The sequence below is a fragment of the Macaca mulatta genome, chromosome 2 (assembly GCF_049350105.2).
Source record: "Macaca mulatta isolate MMU2019108-1 chromosome 2, T2T-MMU8v2.0, whole genome shotgun sequence".
Taxonomy (NCBI): Eukaryota; Metazoa; Chordata; class Mammalia; order Primates; family Cercopithecidae; genus Macaca; species Macaca mulatta.
This window is the reverse complement of record NC_133407.1, coordinates 127,379,782-127,395,175: the sequence shown is the minus strand read 5'-3', so window position 1 is coordinate 127,395,175 and position 15,394 is coordinate 127,379,782. Positions and strand designations below refer to the sequence as shown.

The following is a 15,394-nucleotide window of genomic DNA, read 5'->3' as shown; positions in this document are numbered from 1 at the left end:
CTGAAATCTTAACTTTTGGAATGAGTGAGAAGTGTAATTTGCTGTTGACTAACAACTCAAACTAATGGTAGGATATATTTACTGATTTTATTTTATTTTATTTTATTTTTTAGACAACTAGTGAGTAAGATCCTTCTCAGAATCAGTCTATTTGATAATCAATAATAACTTAAATTTGCTTATGCTTATGCTGACCTCTTATATTCTGTCCACGACATATAAATGGAAAAAAAGTGGGAGCTAAAACCCCTGTTTGGAACACTTTTGATGTTGTGTATCATTATAATTATAACTCAGTCAACTAAAACTGGCAATACTCATCTTTCAATGATTTCATTTCTTGATATACTAGGGAAGTGATTAGAAGAGGTTTGTGATATTATACATTTTTGTTGATATTATACATTTTTGTTTTGATAATTCATATTCAAAAAACCCTTAGTTTGATAAATATTTTTATGTCTTTCAGAATATGATGCTTTGGCAAAAGTGATTCAACACCATCCAGACAGGCATGAGACATTAAAGTAAGTGTAGAGTTTTACTTTGAAAGGAACTAACCTTTATACATAAATGCTCATAAACTACCCTAGGCATTTCATTTTTTGCAGAATAAATATGTTTCAAAAGGAGGGGTCAGATCTTCAATATTATATTTTCCCATACTTCTCTGTTAAATTTTATTTCCCTCTGACCTTACCACTTATATGTCTGAAATAAATGCATGTAATATTCATTAATAGCACAATGGACAAATAGAATATGGTCTTCATATATTAAAATACTGAATTTCAGTTAAAAACAATAAACTAGTTATGCCCTTTTAAAACACAGCTCTCAAAACATAGTGAAAAGACACATAATAAATTTTAAATTATTACTACATTCCTGAAACAAAGAATAATAACCATTTATAAAAGTTAGAACCCCCTTTCAAATATTATATACCAATACTGTATATTATTCAGAGATACAAGTATATGCATAAAAAAGAATTAGAATGATATAGTAGTTGCCTGAGTGGGAGGTAGAGGAGATAAAACAGCCCAGGATAGAGGTCTAGAGGTAAGATTCAAAGGATATTTCAGGTTAATTGGCAATGTTTTATTTCTTTTACCAAAAAAAAAAAACCCTTGAAGTTAAGCTTCACAATATGTATCATTTCTTGGGTCTTGTTATTTTATTATCTGTGTTTTTCTGTACTTTAAAAATGTATCCAAAAATGTAATTTTAATGAAAGTAAATCCATATTTAGAAGTTAAGAAGAAATCATCCCCAGCTTCAGAAGTTTCACCATAGTGGAGTGTTATAACTCCTTATAAGTCTTTTTTTTTTTTAATTTTAAAAATCCTATCTAGTAACTAAAAAGTTAGGTATTAATTGTAATCTCTTTTCCCCCATTCAGCAAAATGTAACACTGTTTTATTTCCAGGGAACTAGAGGCTCTGGGAAAAGAATTAGAGCATCTTTCACACATTAAAGAAAGTGTTGAAGATAAGGTATTTGCACATATATTTAGCCTTTGTGATCTGTCTATCTGTCTGTCTATATATCTATATATATAGGTCATCATTTGTATAAATTTTTTCTTGTTAACACAGCTGGAATTGAGACGGAAACAGTTTCACGTTCTTCTTAGTACCATCCATGAACTTCAGCAAACATTGGAAAGTAAGTAGAAATAGTCTCAAAATAAATGTTTATGAAGATTTTTTAAATGACCCAGGAATGTATCTTTTGAAATATGTATCTTGGAGAGAGAGTATACCTTCTATTTCTGAACAATATAGCTGGATGACGTTAGAAGGTACTCAAGTTCAACTTTCTTGAATATATGTAGAAAAGTCATAATTTGTGGTAATATAGGATTTAAAGATATACATAGTGGTTTAAATTAAGAAAAATTCAAGGATGATAGATTTGGAATCTTTCTTGGTTCACTGTAGTTGATTACTATAATGTAATAACTCAGGACCCAGGCAGGCAATAATAAGGAATCAGTACATAAGAACATTTGCATACCCACTGAGTGGTGGGTACTTTGGAGAACTGGAGACTTGCTCTTTATATTCACTGTAGACAGTTAGAAATTTTTGTATTACCTGATCTTTTGATTGTTTTAAAGAATAGCCTAAGACCCAGATTTTTTTTTTTTTTTTTTTGAGACAGCCTTCCTGTCACCCAGGCTGGAGTGCAGTGACACAATCTTGGCTTACTGCAATCCCCACCTTGCAGGCTCAAGTGATTCTCATGCCTTAGCCTCCCAAGTAGCTGGAATTACAGGTGCATGCAACCACGCCCAGCTAATTTTAGTATTCTTAGTAGAGATGGGGTTTTACCATGTAGGGTAGGCTGGTCTTGAATTCCTGACCTCTAATGATCCACCTGCCTCGGCCTCCCAAAGTGCTGGGATTACAGGTGTGAGCCACCAGACCCTGCCCAGATTTTTTTTTTTTTAAAGTGAAATCTATCACATAAATTTGAAAGTTTGATTCAACTAGTAGCCATCTTTGCTTTAATTGTATTGGCTAATACAGGATAAACATGTTTTCATGTGTTCATTGAATATAAAACATAGGCAAACTTGATTAAGGTTTTATGTTTCCTTCTCAATTACAGATGATGAAAAACTCTCAGAGGTAGAAGACGCTCAGGAAGCAAGCATGGAAACAGATCCTAAGCCATAGACAAGCTAATCGCCCACCACTCCCAGGAATATTGAAATAGCTACGTGACCATAATGTGTTTAAAATGTGGTGTGCTCTTGAGATATTTAAAGTTTTGGCAGTAAAATACTCTGTTTTTAAATATGAATGTGTATTTCATTCATATTTCCTCACACAAAGGAAAATGACTTCAGTATAGATTTGTTTTTATTAAAATGCATTTTTTTATTCTTAAGTGGTAGGAAGCAACATCCAAAAATGCTTAATAAAATGCTTTTAAGCTGGATATGTTTGTGCTCATTAATATTCCAGGTAGTTTTTAACTGGTAACATTGATTGGCTTACAAAATAAGTTGAAAATTGTTAGAAGTTGGCATTTCTAGGATGTACTGGGAAAATGGGCCAATTTCTGGAAATGGTTACACTTCTGAAAATGGAGTCTATGAAGAGGCTTTAGGAGGGCCATGAATCTGTGAAATTACATGCAAAATGTTTGTGGTGTATGCTTATTGTATAGAGAGGTTCCAGGCTGTTAAAAGTCACTGGTATGAGAGGTAATTATAAGATGCAAAGTAAAATAATGCGCATTACTTTCTATATCTCGCCTTAATATGTGAGGAATATAATTCTCAAATGTTTTGTTGATATCTTTTCTCTACTGTTTTGTTCTTTAGGAATCATTTTCAGTAGAAAAAAATGTACTGATAAAGTGAAGAGTTGTTTGAAGTAAATAGTTTGTTAAGATTGTCTTGCATAGGCCAGGCGCGGTGGCTCACGTCTGTAATCCCAGCACTTTGGGAGGCCAACGCAGGCAGATCACCTGAGGTCAGGAGTTCGAGACCAGCCTGACCAACACGAAGAAACCCTGTCTCTACTAAAAAAAATACAAAATTAGCCGTGTATGGTGGCACCTGCCTATAATCCCAGCTACTCAGGAGGCTGAGGAAGGAGAATCATTTGAACCCAGGAGGCAAAGGTTGCGGTAAACCAAGATTGCGCCATTGCACTCCAGCCTGGGCAATAAGAGTGAAACTCCATCTAAAAAAAAAAAAAGATTGTCTTGCATAAAGAATTTATTATCTTTTTAAAAATTAAGCTAAGGCTGAATCACTTGTGATTTTCTTAAGTATTTCATTATACGTGTAATACTTGTTCGGCTCCATCCTTATCCATTTATTTTAGTTAAGAAACATGACACTTTGCATGAATCATACCTTAATAATGTTATATTTTTGTAATTTTAATAATAATTTTTATCTTAAAAATGAAAGTTTAAAATTAGCGCAGTTGTAGTCATATTAAAAGTGTCATAATACCTATAAATACTTCCTCTAATTTCATCTGGCAAGTCATGGGAGAAATTTCTTTGCAGAATTGCTATGCTGTGACAAATGTTTCTATTTTCCATTATTAGTAAAAATTATGAAACAACAATTTGCCTATATTGACTCAGAATTAAAAATCAATTTTTTTTTTCTTTTCTGAGACAGGGTCTTGCCCTGTCATCCAGGCTGGAGTGTAGTGGCTTGATCACAGCTCACTGTAGCCTTGACCTCCCAGGCTTAAGCAATTCTTCTATGTCAGCCTCCCAAGTAGCTGGGACTACAGGCAACACATCACCATACCCAGCTAATTTTTAAAAGTTTTTTGTAGTAAGAGATTCTCACTATATTGCCCAAGCTGGTCTCAAACTCCTGGGTTCACGTGATCCACCCACCTCAGCCTCCCAAAGTGCTGGGAGTATAGGCATGAGCCACTGTGCCCCAGACAAATACCAGTTTTTCAAAAAAGATATTTATTTTTTAAAGGACTATTGGGTAGAATTTTTTTTAAATGCTGTCTCCCCATCCCCACCCCCGTTGATTAATTCACTAGAGAGATTTTTTCAGGATTAAGTAAAGATAAGAGTCTCTTGGAAGATAACTTTTATTTATTTATTTTTGAGATGGAGTCTTGCGCTGTCACCCAGGCTGTAGTGCAGTGGTGCGATCTCGGCTCACTGCAGCCTCTGCCTCCCAGGTTCAAGCAATTCTCCTGTCTCAGCCCCCCGAATAGCTGGGATTATAGGCGCCTGCCACCACACCTGGCTAATTTTTGTATTTTTAGTAGAGATGGGGTTTCACCATGTTGGCCAGGCTGGTTTTGAACTCCAGACCTCAAAGGATCTGCCTGCCTCGGCCTCCCAAAGTGCTGAGATTACAGGCGTGAGCCACCACACCCAGCCTAGGGAAGATAACTTTTAAAGAATCAGGAACAAAGTCAGAAGCAGCAGCAGCAGGTACATGGGAAACACACATTTTTAAATTTATACTTCCTCATGGTTCTCTTGGATATCCTCTGGAACTGTTTAGAAGACTGAAGAATTTCATCCCCCAGAAACTCACACCGTTGAAGCTCAGCATGTCTTTGGGCCAATAACTTCATGGATTTATCAGTCACTGTTTCTATGAGGTCATCCACCTATGACAGATAAATACCAAGAAATGAAGCCATGTTTTGGAAAGCCTTGTCAAAATCAAAGGGATAGTTGCTTTTCCCAAGAGAAGAGTTCTGGAACTGGTGGACATTTTGCAAGTCTTAAAATATTATTCTAATTCAAGTCATAGCAAATGGAGCTTGAAAGCGTACATTTACCACCCAGTGATAAAGACGATCTCAGTTCTTCTGAAAAGAAACCTATGTATATGCCTTCACTTTAATTGAATTCATTTAATATTTATCAGGTACACAGCATCATCCTAGGTGTCCTTAGCAATCCTTTAGCCACTTTCAGAATGCCCCCCTACTAACATTATTTCTTAATGCTAATCATTAATTTCATCCCACCCATGCTGTCTAATAGGGCTGTGCGTTTGGTTAAGCCTGGTTCTCTGATGCTTCTGAGATTCAAAAGTTAAAAGCCTTTGTCCACTACCTGCATTTGAAGCTTTCCTACTGTCAAATCTGATTTTCGAAGGATGTTTTTCATGCCATGCTTCTTCTTTTTAAGTGCTGGAAAGTGTGGTCTCTTTTTTGGTGAATATGGCCCCTATGGTAAAAATGCAAAACACATCAGATTAGGAACTACCAACATTATTTTTGTGATGGTGCTTTAACAGGAGTTCTCACCTTCGGGACATTCTCTTATAAACTGAACATTTGCCACATAACAATATTGGGTTGGAGGCTGTATTCATATTATTCTCCACACCCAAGTATCTTCTTTGTGCCCAGAGCTCTCTTTGAAGAGATCTACAGGGTGCAGAGAAATGAGATTGTCTGACTCTGAAAGAATATACAGCATCAGGAAAAAAGCAGGTCTGCAGGTCTTCATAAGGGGAAGAAGAAGAAATTGCCTCTGCAGCTGCCGGGCACAGTGACAGTGTGGGGCCGTTGTGGACCAGTGCCCCAGAAAGCTCATTATCAGTGAATCTAGTTGTTAATTTGGTCTCGTTTCTGCAGGTTTCCTTATTTTCATGGCAGTCATATATTCAAACATAAAAAGAAAGCTCTGGGTTCTTTTCACCCCATGCCTGATACTTTTCCCATTATCCCTGGCTTACTGGTTACAAGTACCTGTCCTAATAGTGTTGCAATTGGAAATCATTCCCAGGTCATGGCTCCAAGCTAATACGCCCTTTTTAGTCTTATTGAGTTTACTCTTCCTTCCCCTTGTGCTTAATAATTCACATTAGGACTATTGTGAGACCTACACAAAGTAGGATATGGGACCAGATCTGGGTCCTACCCTTTGCCTTTACAAATGGAGTCTGCTGAACCACTGCTACCCTGCCAGCTTGCCCAGCTCAAATGTCACTTGCAGAATCTTCCCTGATCTAGCTAAAGAAAGACCCCTCTTTTTTCTCTTTCATAAAATCCAGTACTTTTTCCTGTTAAGCACCTAGCATACTAGCATACTTGGCAGTTACTACATTATGTCTGTGTTTATTGAATACAACTACGGCAAAATCTAGTGCCTAGGCAAGTTTTGCAAAGCAGGACTAGTTGGGGCTGGTATGGACTGAAGAGAACACACCTCCTGCAGTACCTTGGTGCAGCTCCTGCTTGTTGCCTTGAGGAATTGGCCTAGTATTTTCAAATCTTTTTATTTTTCAAAAGAAAGTTGAAAACCCAGAATTTTATTTGAAATATCCTAATTTTTAAATGTGGACAATTAATTCAAATACATATATAGATTTTAAGATGAGGTCTCACTCTGTTGCCTGCGCTGGAGAGCAGTGGCATGATCATGGCTCACTAAAGCCTCAACCTCTGTAGGCTCCAGTGATCCTCCCACCTCAGCCTCCTGAGGAGCTGGGACTAAAAGTGTACACCACCATGCCCAGCTAATTTTTATATTTTTTTGTAGAGGTGGGGTTTTGCCATGTTGCCCAGGCTGGTATCGACCTCCCGAGCTCAAGTGATCCTCCCTCACCAGCCTTCAAAAGTGCCAGGATTATAGACATGAGCCACCACACCCAGCCAATTCAAATACATTTTTGAGAACATTCTGAGGGCTAAACAAACCATTTTCATAGCTAGTTGACAACCTCTGATCTAACACGATTTGATGGAAAGAAATTCTTAATCATAGCCAAATTGCCCCATCTTTATCTTTATGGTTAGTGTTATGTGTGTCCTAAAAGTCTTTATGCTGAAGTCATGAAGATATTCTTATTGTCCTCCAGGAGTTTTAAGGTTTCTGCCTTTTCCACTTAAATCTATAACTGAACAGAAATTAATTTTTGTATATGGTGTGAGACAGGGATCAATTTTCATTTTTTTCCTATATGAATGCCCACTTGTTCCAGCAACATTTGTTCAAAAGATTATCCTTACTCCACTGCTGTGTGGCACTATGGTTTAATGTGTATCTCCTCTATTTGATTGTAAGTTCCACAGAAGCAAGACCATGTCCATTGGATCACCCTATACTCCCCACCCCAAACCTACAAACTGCCTAAAACATAATATGGGCACACTAAATACAAACCTAGCACACAAAAGGCAAAAATTCAAAACTAATATCAGTGCACTCTGACAGTGGTGTTCCAGAGCAGTACTGTTCAGTGGAACTTTCTGTGAAGATGGAAATGTGCTGTGCTCTATCTGTGCTGTATAGGACAGCCACTAACTAGGTGCAATTATTGGCCATTTGAAATGTAGCTAGTGCAACTGGGGAACTGAACTTTTAATTGTATTTAATTTTAATTAACATAGGTAGTGACATTCAGCTACTGACTAGCATATTTGGACAGTACAGTTAGTCTATAGCATAGCAATTACTACTAAGGACTCTAGAGCCAGGTCTTCCTGGGTTTGAAACTTGGCTCTGTCACTTACATGGGCAAATTACTTAAACACTCAGTACCATCCCTAAAATAAGGATAATATTGCTACCTACATTATAGGGCTGTTGTAAGCATTATCCGAGTTGATATTTTTAAAGCACTTAGAACAGAATTTGGAACATAGCTTTAAGGTAAGTCTTATATCTAAAATAATAATAGTCCACGGTTCTATTTTTGAAAAACAGACTGGGCAATTTAGGATCAAACATACATGCATGGCCGGTCACAGTGGCTTACATCTGTAATTCCAGCACTTTGGGAGACCAAGGCAGGTGGATCACTTGAGACCAGGAGTTCGAGACGAGCCTGGCCAACATGGCGAAACCCTGTCTCTACTAAAACTACAAAAATTAGCCAGGCATGGTTGTGCATGCCGGTAGTCCCAGCTAGATAGGAGGCTGAGGTAAGAGAATTGCTTGAACCCAGGAGACAGAGGTTGCAGTGAGCCAAAATTGTGCCACTGCACTCCAACCTGGGCGAGCGACAGAGCGAGACTCTGCCTCAAAACAAACACACAAAAACCCATGCATACCTATGGATAAGTAAAAGCATTGGTTTGGAGCGTCCTAGATCATCTACACTGCATTTTCTGTGTTGTACATATGGCTATTTACATTTTAATTTCAATGAAAATTAAGATTAAAAATTCAGTTCCTCAATTGCACTGACCACATTTCAGTGTGGCTAACAGCTACTATATTGGACAATGTATACTTGCATCTTCACGGAAAGTTGCATTGGACAGTGCTGGTCTAATGAGTTCCACTCCACATAGTATGCACAGATAGGCCAGAATGCTAATATACTAACATTTGAAGAGTGAGAAAGTCAGTTACAAATATCCAAACTCCACTGTTGCCCAGATGTAGTAGAAGCTGAACAGTTTGAGCATAGAAGTAGAAGAATCTGACCCAGAGAGTACCCTAAATTCTTGGAGATGAGACAGAAGCAGCAGATTTAAAGGCTTATCGTGGAGGACTTATGGTAGGACAGAACTTGGTTTTCACAAAATCTCTAAACATTGAGTTATATGTAAGTCTTTAGAGGCAAATTTGTTTAGCGTTTTACCTTTTGTAGTCCTGAAGGAAGAGATGTCACAGATAACCGCTTGGTGGTTCTCCTGGCCCGAAGGAGTGTATTTCCCTGGGTTATCTCCTCTGTCTCTGCCTCTACAACATCAAGTTGTATAGTCGCTTAGAGAAAGGGGGAAAAAGGAATCTGTAAGGATCACAATGAGGAACACATTTTTCCTATTAAAAATACAGTATTCTTAGAAGACAGCATCACATGCTGCTTCAGTGGCTTTTTTTCTTTAGAGTTAAAAATAAAAAATGGATTTGCTCTTCCCAATCTTACATTTTCTCCTGCCAACATTTGCCTTTTGTTATGGTCATGACCTCAGTGGACACCAGCCCAATCTTTGACAAGGTAGCCACCTCTCTCTCTCTTCGAGATTTAAGTTTTTCCCCTGAACCATTGTGGAATTAGAAAAGTAATCCTCTACTATGCAAGACCCTCTCTTGGGTATTCATTGTGGATTAAAGCAAATTTTCTCTCTATTTTCAAGAAATGTGGCTCAAGACTCAGTCATTTACATATCATTGATTCATCTTTCCTATATCCAGGAGCCAGGGAACCTTGGATTCCTTAACATTTTAAAACATATCAATTCAGTGCTTAACTCAATAAATGTATTTATAAAGGAAACTCTAAAACACTACCATAAATTTAAGACTAGTATCATAAATAGGCATTAAAATCACTATGCTAAAAACAAAGCTATGTTATTTTTTGCAGAAGGCACTAAACCTAAGATTACTCTCTTTTTCTTTTTTTTTTTCTTTTGAGACAGAGTCTCCCTCTGTCACCCAGGCTGGAGTGCAGTGGTGTGATCTCGGCTCACTGCACGTTCCGCCTCCTGGGTTCAAGCTATTCTCCTGCCTCAGCCTCCCGAGTAGCTGGGACTACAGGTACTCTCTTTTTCTTAATAAAGGGGGTCACTAAATGAGACATTTTCCTTGATGACAGCATTGGGGAAAGTGTGTTTGCAATTTGCTGTGTGTTACGCTGTTCCTTTATGCTGTGTGCACACCTAAAATCATCTTGTTGCTTAAAGTCTACTGATAAGGACTTCTCTGGGACCCTCAGAGAATACATTAGCCTACTTGACACCTCCACTTGGCTATTCGGCAGGGACCTCAAGTCAGCAAGTCTAGCCAGAACTCATTACTTATTTTTCAATCCAGGTCCATTGCTCCTTATCTTAGTGAATGATGCCTCCACCTTCAAAGCAAGTGGTCAATCCAGAAATTCTTCCCTCTCCCCCACCCTTCACTGTCCAACTCTTCCCCAAATCTTGTAACTTCTATCTATGCTTATTTCTCCCTTTATCTCCCCATTCCCACTGTCATGACTAATCCAAGCTAATGTCATTCTTTGCCTGAAAGAATGTACGGGTGCTTATTGTTCTTCCTGCATTTGCGCTTACCCTCATCCAATGCAATCTACACTATGCAGCCAAAGCTATCTTTTAAGAATGCAAATCAGATTATATAAATCCCCAGCTTGAAGGTACCCAATGGTTTCTTATCACCCTTAGAAGAAAGTTAAAAATTCTCAATGTGTCCTATGACAGACACCCTTACTACCTAATTCAACCAGCCTCTCCTTAGCTCTCTGTGTTCCAACCTCTGCTGGATTTCTTTCATTGCTAAATTGTGCCTGGTGATCTCTTGATATTGTGACTTGAACATGCTCTCCCTTATTCCTGGGAAACTGTTCTCCCCCCTCCACCTTGTGTAAGCCATCCTTATGTCTTAGACATCCTTCAGATCTCAATTTAATTGTCCCTTCCTTGGGGAAGCCTTTCCTGAGACCCCTCCCCTAAAGTTAGAGCACCCATGATTTCTTTCAATAGCATCCTGTGCTCCTTTGGAACAAATGTAATTTTCTGCATGTTTGAAAGCCCCTCTATGCTATAACTCCATGAGGCAGGGACCATGGCTGTTTTATGTGCTACTCTATCCAAATATTGTGGCTGTCATATAATAAGTACTTAGCAGATATTTGTTAAATATATAAAAACATGTTTTGAAGGTCAGCGGGGAAGAGCAACTGATTTTGGGCTACAACAAAGGGTATTAATGTTTGAACTACATCCTAAAGGATGAGTATATTTTCTGGAGAAATCTTAGTTGATATTTGTTATTCCAACTAAGACAAAAATAAACCAGTGCACAGATTAAGAGTAGAAATTTGATCCTCTGTTTTCTGCTGGATTCTTCAATTCCAGCCCCAGCAATATAGAAGCATATCCTCTTTGTTATTTTCAACAGAAATATACAGCTCAATCCATACCAGGTAATTGCTAGATGCTTGGATGCTTGTATTAGTGACTGCTTTTTCCAGAACAGAGAGTTTGTTTGAAATTAGTCGGCTGGAAACCACCAAGATTTTCTTTTTTTTTTTTTTTTCCCTGGGAAAAGCACACATCAGTTTTGTTGCCTGATCATGGTGTGTAAAATGTGAAGTTGTATGTATATTTACATACACTATAAGGGCTGTGTGTTTCCTGATTCTGTGCTGTGAAGGACATTAAAAAGCTACAGAGGATATATAAAGCAGTGAAATTATTCTGTATGATACTGTAATGGTGGATGCCTGTTATGACAGGGTATGACATAAAAGTAGGTATTTGTCAAATCCCACAGAACTGCACAATATAAAGGGGGAACCATAATGTAAACTATAACTTCAGTTAATAATAATAATATATTAATATTGGTTCATCGATTGTAAATGTACCACACTAAGGCAATATGTTAATAATAGGAGCTGTGGGGATCAGGGAAGGGAAGGTATACATGGGAACTCTACATTTTCTGTTTAATTTTTCTGTAAATATAAAAGTGCTATAAAAATAGACTCTTTCTTCTTTTTTTTTTTTTTTTTTTTTTTTTTTTTTTTTTTTTTTTTTTGAGACAGGGTCTCTTTCTGTCACCCAGGCTGGAGTGCAGTGGCACAATCTCAGCTCACTGCAATCTCTGCCTCCCAGATTCAAGCGATTCGCCCACCTCAGCTCCCCTAGTAGGGACTACGGGCACATGCCACCATGCCTGACTAATTTTTTTTTTATATTTTTGGTAGAGATGGTTTCACCAGGTTGCCCAGGCTGGTCTCAAACTCCTGGGCTCAAGTGATCCACCTGCTTCAGCCTTCCAAAGAGCTGGGATTACAGGCGTGAGCCACTGCTCCCAGCCTAGACTCCATTTATTTTTTGAAAAGCTACAGATGAGAATGCAAACATTGGTAGTCATGACCCATAGGATGCCAAATGGCATTATTACTAGTTGCAAAAATGACTTAAAATTAACAGTTCAAATATTGATTCTTCCACACAGTACATAGAAAGTAGATGCAATAAAAGTGAGCATTCTTTATGACTTACCAGTTATACATGTTTTTCATTTAATTTCCACTACCCCCTCCACTGTTAGAAGTAGCCATGTGAAAGTCTGCATCACTACTTTTTCCAGAAACAAAACAAAAATCCCGCTTGAGTTTGATTTTCATATATATATAAATTATATATAATGTATATATGAATATACACACACATATATTTAAATAAAAAGTGATTTTAAACTGATTAGAAAACTGTTTAATTGCACTGGGAGGAACCTCTAAGGCAATCCAATTCAGTGCTTCTCAAAAGGTATGAACAAGGTGAGGCATGGGGCTCACACCTGTAATCCCAGCACTTTGGGAGGCCAAGGCAAATGGATCACCTGAGGTCAGGAGTTCGAGACCAGCCTGGCCAACAGGGTGAAACCTTATCTCTAGTAAAAATACAAAATTTAGCTGGGTGTGGTGGCACACTCCTGTAGTTTCAGCTACTCAGGAGGCTGAGAGAGGAAAATTGCTTGAACCCAGAAGGCAGAGGTTGCAGTGAGCCGAGATTATGCCTCTGCACTACAGCCTGGGTGATAGAGCGAGATTCCATCTAAAACACACACACACACACACACACACACACACACACACACACACACACACACACAGTATGAACATACAAGCCAACTGAGGATCTTGCTAAAGTGTGGCTTCTGACTCAGAAGGTCCCAGGTAGAGCCTGAGATTCTGCATTTCAGACAAGCTCCTCAGGGCTGCCATACTTTTGTAGCAAGATAATCCATCCTAATTTCACTCTTCCTCTTGGCCTCAACCCAGTGACAAATTGCCCGAATTTGATTACCATTCTCTGAAAGCTTTCTCATTTTTGCTGTAAATAACTTGGGAGATGGAAGCTCCTTGACAATCCTAGGGAGAAGGCTCTGCATGTTTGACAGTAGGGCTTCCTTATGGTCAGTGGAGCCCTCTTTGCTGGCACTTGCTAGCTTGCTTCTACACTTGTAGGACAGCATCCTCCCAAAAGCAGTCTTCACTTTCGTCATCAAATTTCTTTTCTGATTTTGTTGACTTTCATGAAATCCCATGTCACTATCACTGGATGACTCCTCTTTAGGGACCAATACATTTTGTTTTAGTAAGTTGGTAGACACAGCTCTATGCCATCTAAACAAAATAAAAATGACTCATATTAGGGAAACTAAAAAGTTAAAAATGAATAATTTGAATAATTAAAACACAAACCTCAAATGTGAACCAATTATACAATTCAGAAAAAAAAAATGAAATTGAAGACCAAGAATCAAATCACAGAAAAATAAAGCCAAAGCAACTACTTGGTGTTTTGTTATCAAATTATAGTAATCTGGCTGTTATTTAATTTAAACACAATACTGTTAGAGGTAGGTTATATTATTAGCTTCATTTTACTTATGAGTAAACTGAGACATAGGTTAAATTAATTGACCAAGGACTGAATGCAGACTTTAATCCAGGTCTGACTGTTGGAATCCATGAATTTACATTGGCAAATTGGCAATCTTATTTCAATGATAGTTTGAGATAGTTTTTGCTAGATTTGGCAGTTTCAAAGTGAAAGTAACAGAAGATGAGAGAGTCTGCTAGGGTAGTCAATAAGGAGTAAACTCCAAGGCCCCATAAATACTGCATTTACATAAAACACTCATTTAGATAACATACTATAAATTCATATATAGCGACTACGTGTACCATCTTCATAATTTTGGCATATTTTATTATATGCAATAGACTAAACAATAGACAACATTTCCTGATAGCTTTCTGTGTGCTAAACACTCTTCCAAATGCTTTCATGTGTATAATATAATTTAATCTTTATGTTCTCATCTCTACTTCACACATGAAGAAATTAAAGCTTGGAGAGGTTAAATATAATTTATGTCCAGATTATCTGATTCTGAGGTCTGTGTTGTTAACCACTATGCTAGAATATCACCTATACCGTGATACAATTATTACCTAATATTCTTCCTCAATTAACTATTTTTTGTTAGCTTCACTCCAAGTAATAATACCCATGAAATTTCGGTATTTTTTAAAATTAAAATTTTAATGTCGAGATCATTATAGTTTCACATGCAGTTGTAAGAAATAGAGGGAGGGGGCCGGGCGCGGTGGCTCAAGCCTGTAATCCCATCACGTTAGGAGGCCGAGGCGGACGGATCACCAGCTCAGGAAATCCAGACCATCCTGACTAACATGGTGAAACCCCGTCTCTACTAAAAACACAAAAAATTAGCCGGGCGTGGTAGCGGGTGCCTGTAGTCCCAGCTACTGGGGAGGCTGAGGCGGGAGAATGGCATGAACCCGGGAGGCAGAGTTTGCAGTGAGCCAAGATCACACCACTGCACTCCAGCCTGGGTGACAGAGCGAGACTCCATCTCAAAAAAAAAAAAAAAAAAAGAAAGAAAAGAAAGAAAGAAATACAGGGAGATTCTGTGTGCTCTTTACCTAGTTTTCCCAAATGTTGACATTTTGCAAAACTATATTTTCACAACCAGCATGTTGACATTGATACAGTCAGGATACGGAACATTTCCAGTAACACCAGGATCCCTCATGTTTTATAGCCACACCCACTTTCCACTGGTCCCCCCTTTCTTTTTTTTTTTTTTAATTTAATTTTTTTTATTATACTTTAAGTTCTAGGGTACATGTGCACAACGTGCAGGTTTGTCACATATGTATACATGTGCCATGTTGGTGTGCTGTACCCATTAACTCATCATTTACATTAGGTATATCTCCTAATGCTATCCCTCCCTTCTCCCCCCTCCCCACAATAGGACCCGGTGTGTGATGTTCCCCTTCCCGAGTCCAAGTGATCTCATTGTTCAATTCCCACCTATGAGTGAGAACATGCAGTATTTGGTTGCCTGTTCTTGCGATAGTTTGCTGAGAATGATGGTTTCCAGCTGCATCCATGTCCCTACAAAGGACACGAACTCA

At 38.1% G+C, this 15,394-nt stretch overlaps 2 protein-coding genes across 4 annotated transcripts in view; one reads left to right on the top strand and one right to left on the bottom strand.

Moving 5' to 3' along the window:
- THOC7 (THO complex subunit 7) overlaps nucleotides 1–2,952 on the top strand; it is a 29,947-nt gene extending 26,995 nt beyond the window's left edge. For both annotated transcript variants that reach the window (XM_028844343.2, XM_028844342.2), the window contains 4 exons: nucleotides 470–527; nucleotides 1,433–1,499; nucleotides 1,602–1,671; nucleotides 2,620–2,952. In XM_028844343.2, coding sequence (XP_028700176.1) covers nucleotides 470–527; nucleotides 1,433–1,499; nucleotides 1,602–1,671; nucleotides 2,620–2,687 — 263 coding nt within the window. In that variant the 3' untranslated portion in view covers nucleotides 2,688–2,952. The remainder of the gene's footprint in view (nucleotides 1–469; nucleotides 528–1,432; nucleotides 1,500–1,601; nucleotides 1,672–2,619) is intronic.
- The window catches only part of C2H3orf49 (chromosome 2 C3orf49 homolog), a 30,722-nt gene that overhangs the window by 11,942 nt on the left and 3,386 nt on the right, over nucleotides 1–15,394 (bottom strand). Inside the window, exons 2-5 of one of the 2 annotated variants that reach the window (XM_077994226.1) lie at nucleotides 13,251–13,570; nucleotides 9,065–9,189; nucleotides 5,581–5,694; nucleotides 4,962–5,126 (exon numbers count right to left, since the gene is read on the bottom strand). In XM_077994226.1, the coding sequence (XP_077850352.1) occupies nucleotides 4,962–5,126; nucleotides 5,581–5,694; nucleotides 9,065–9,189; nucleotides 13,251–13,570 (724 nt within the window). Of the gene's footprint in view, nucleotides 1–4,794; nucleotides 5,127–5,580; nucleotides 5,695–9,064; nucleotides 9,190–13,250; nucleotides 13,571–15,394 lie in introns of those variants that run through there. The other variant, XM_028843493.2, reaches the window with a different exon arrangement.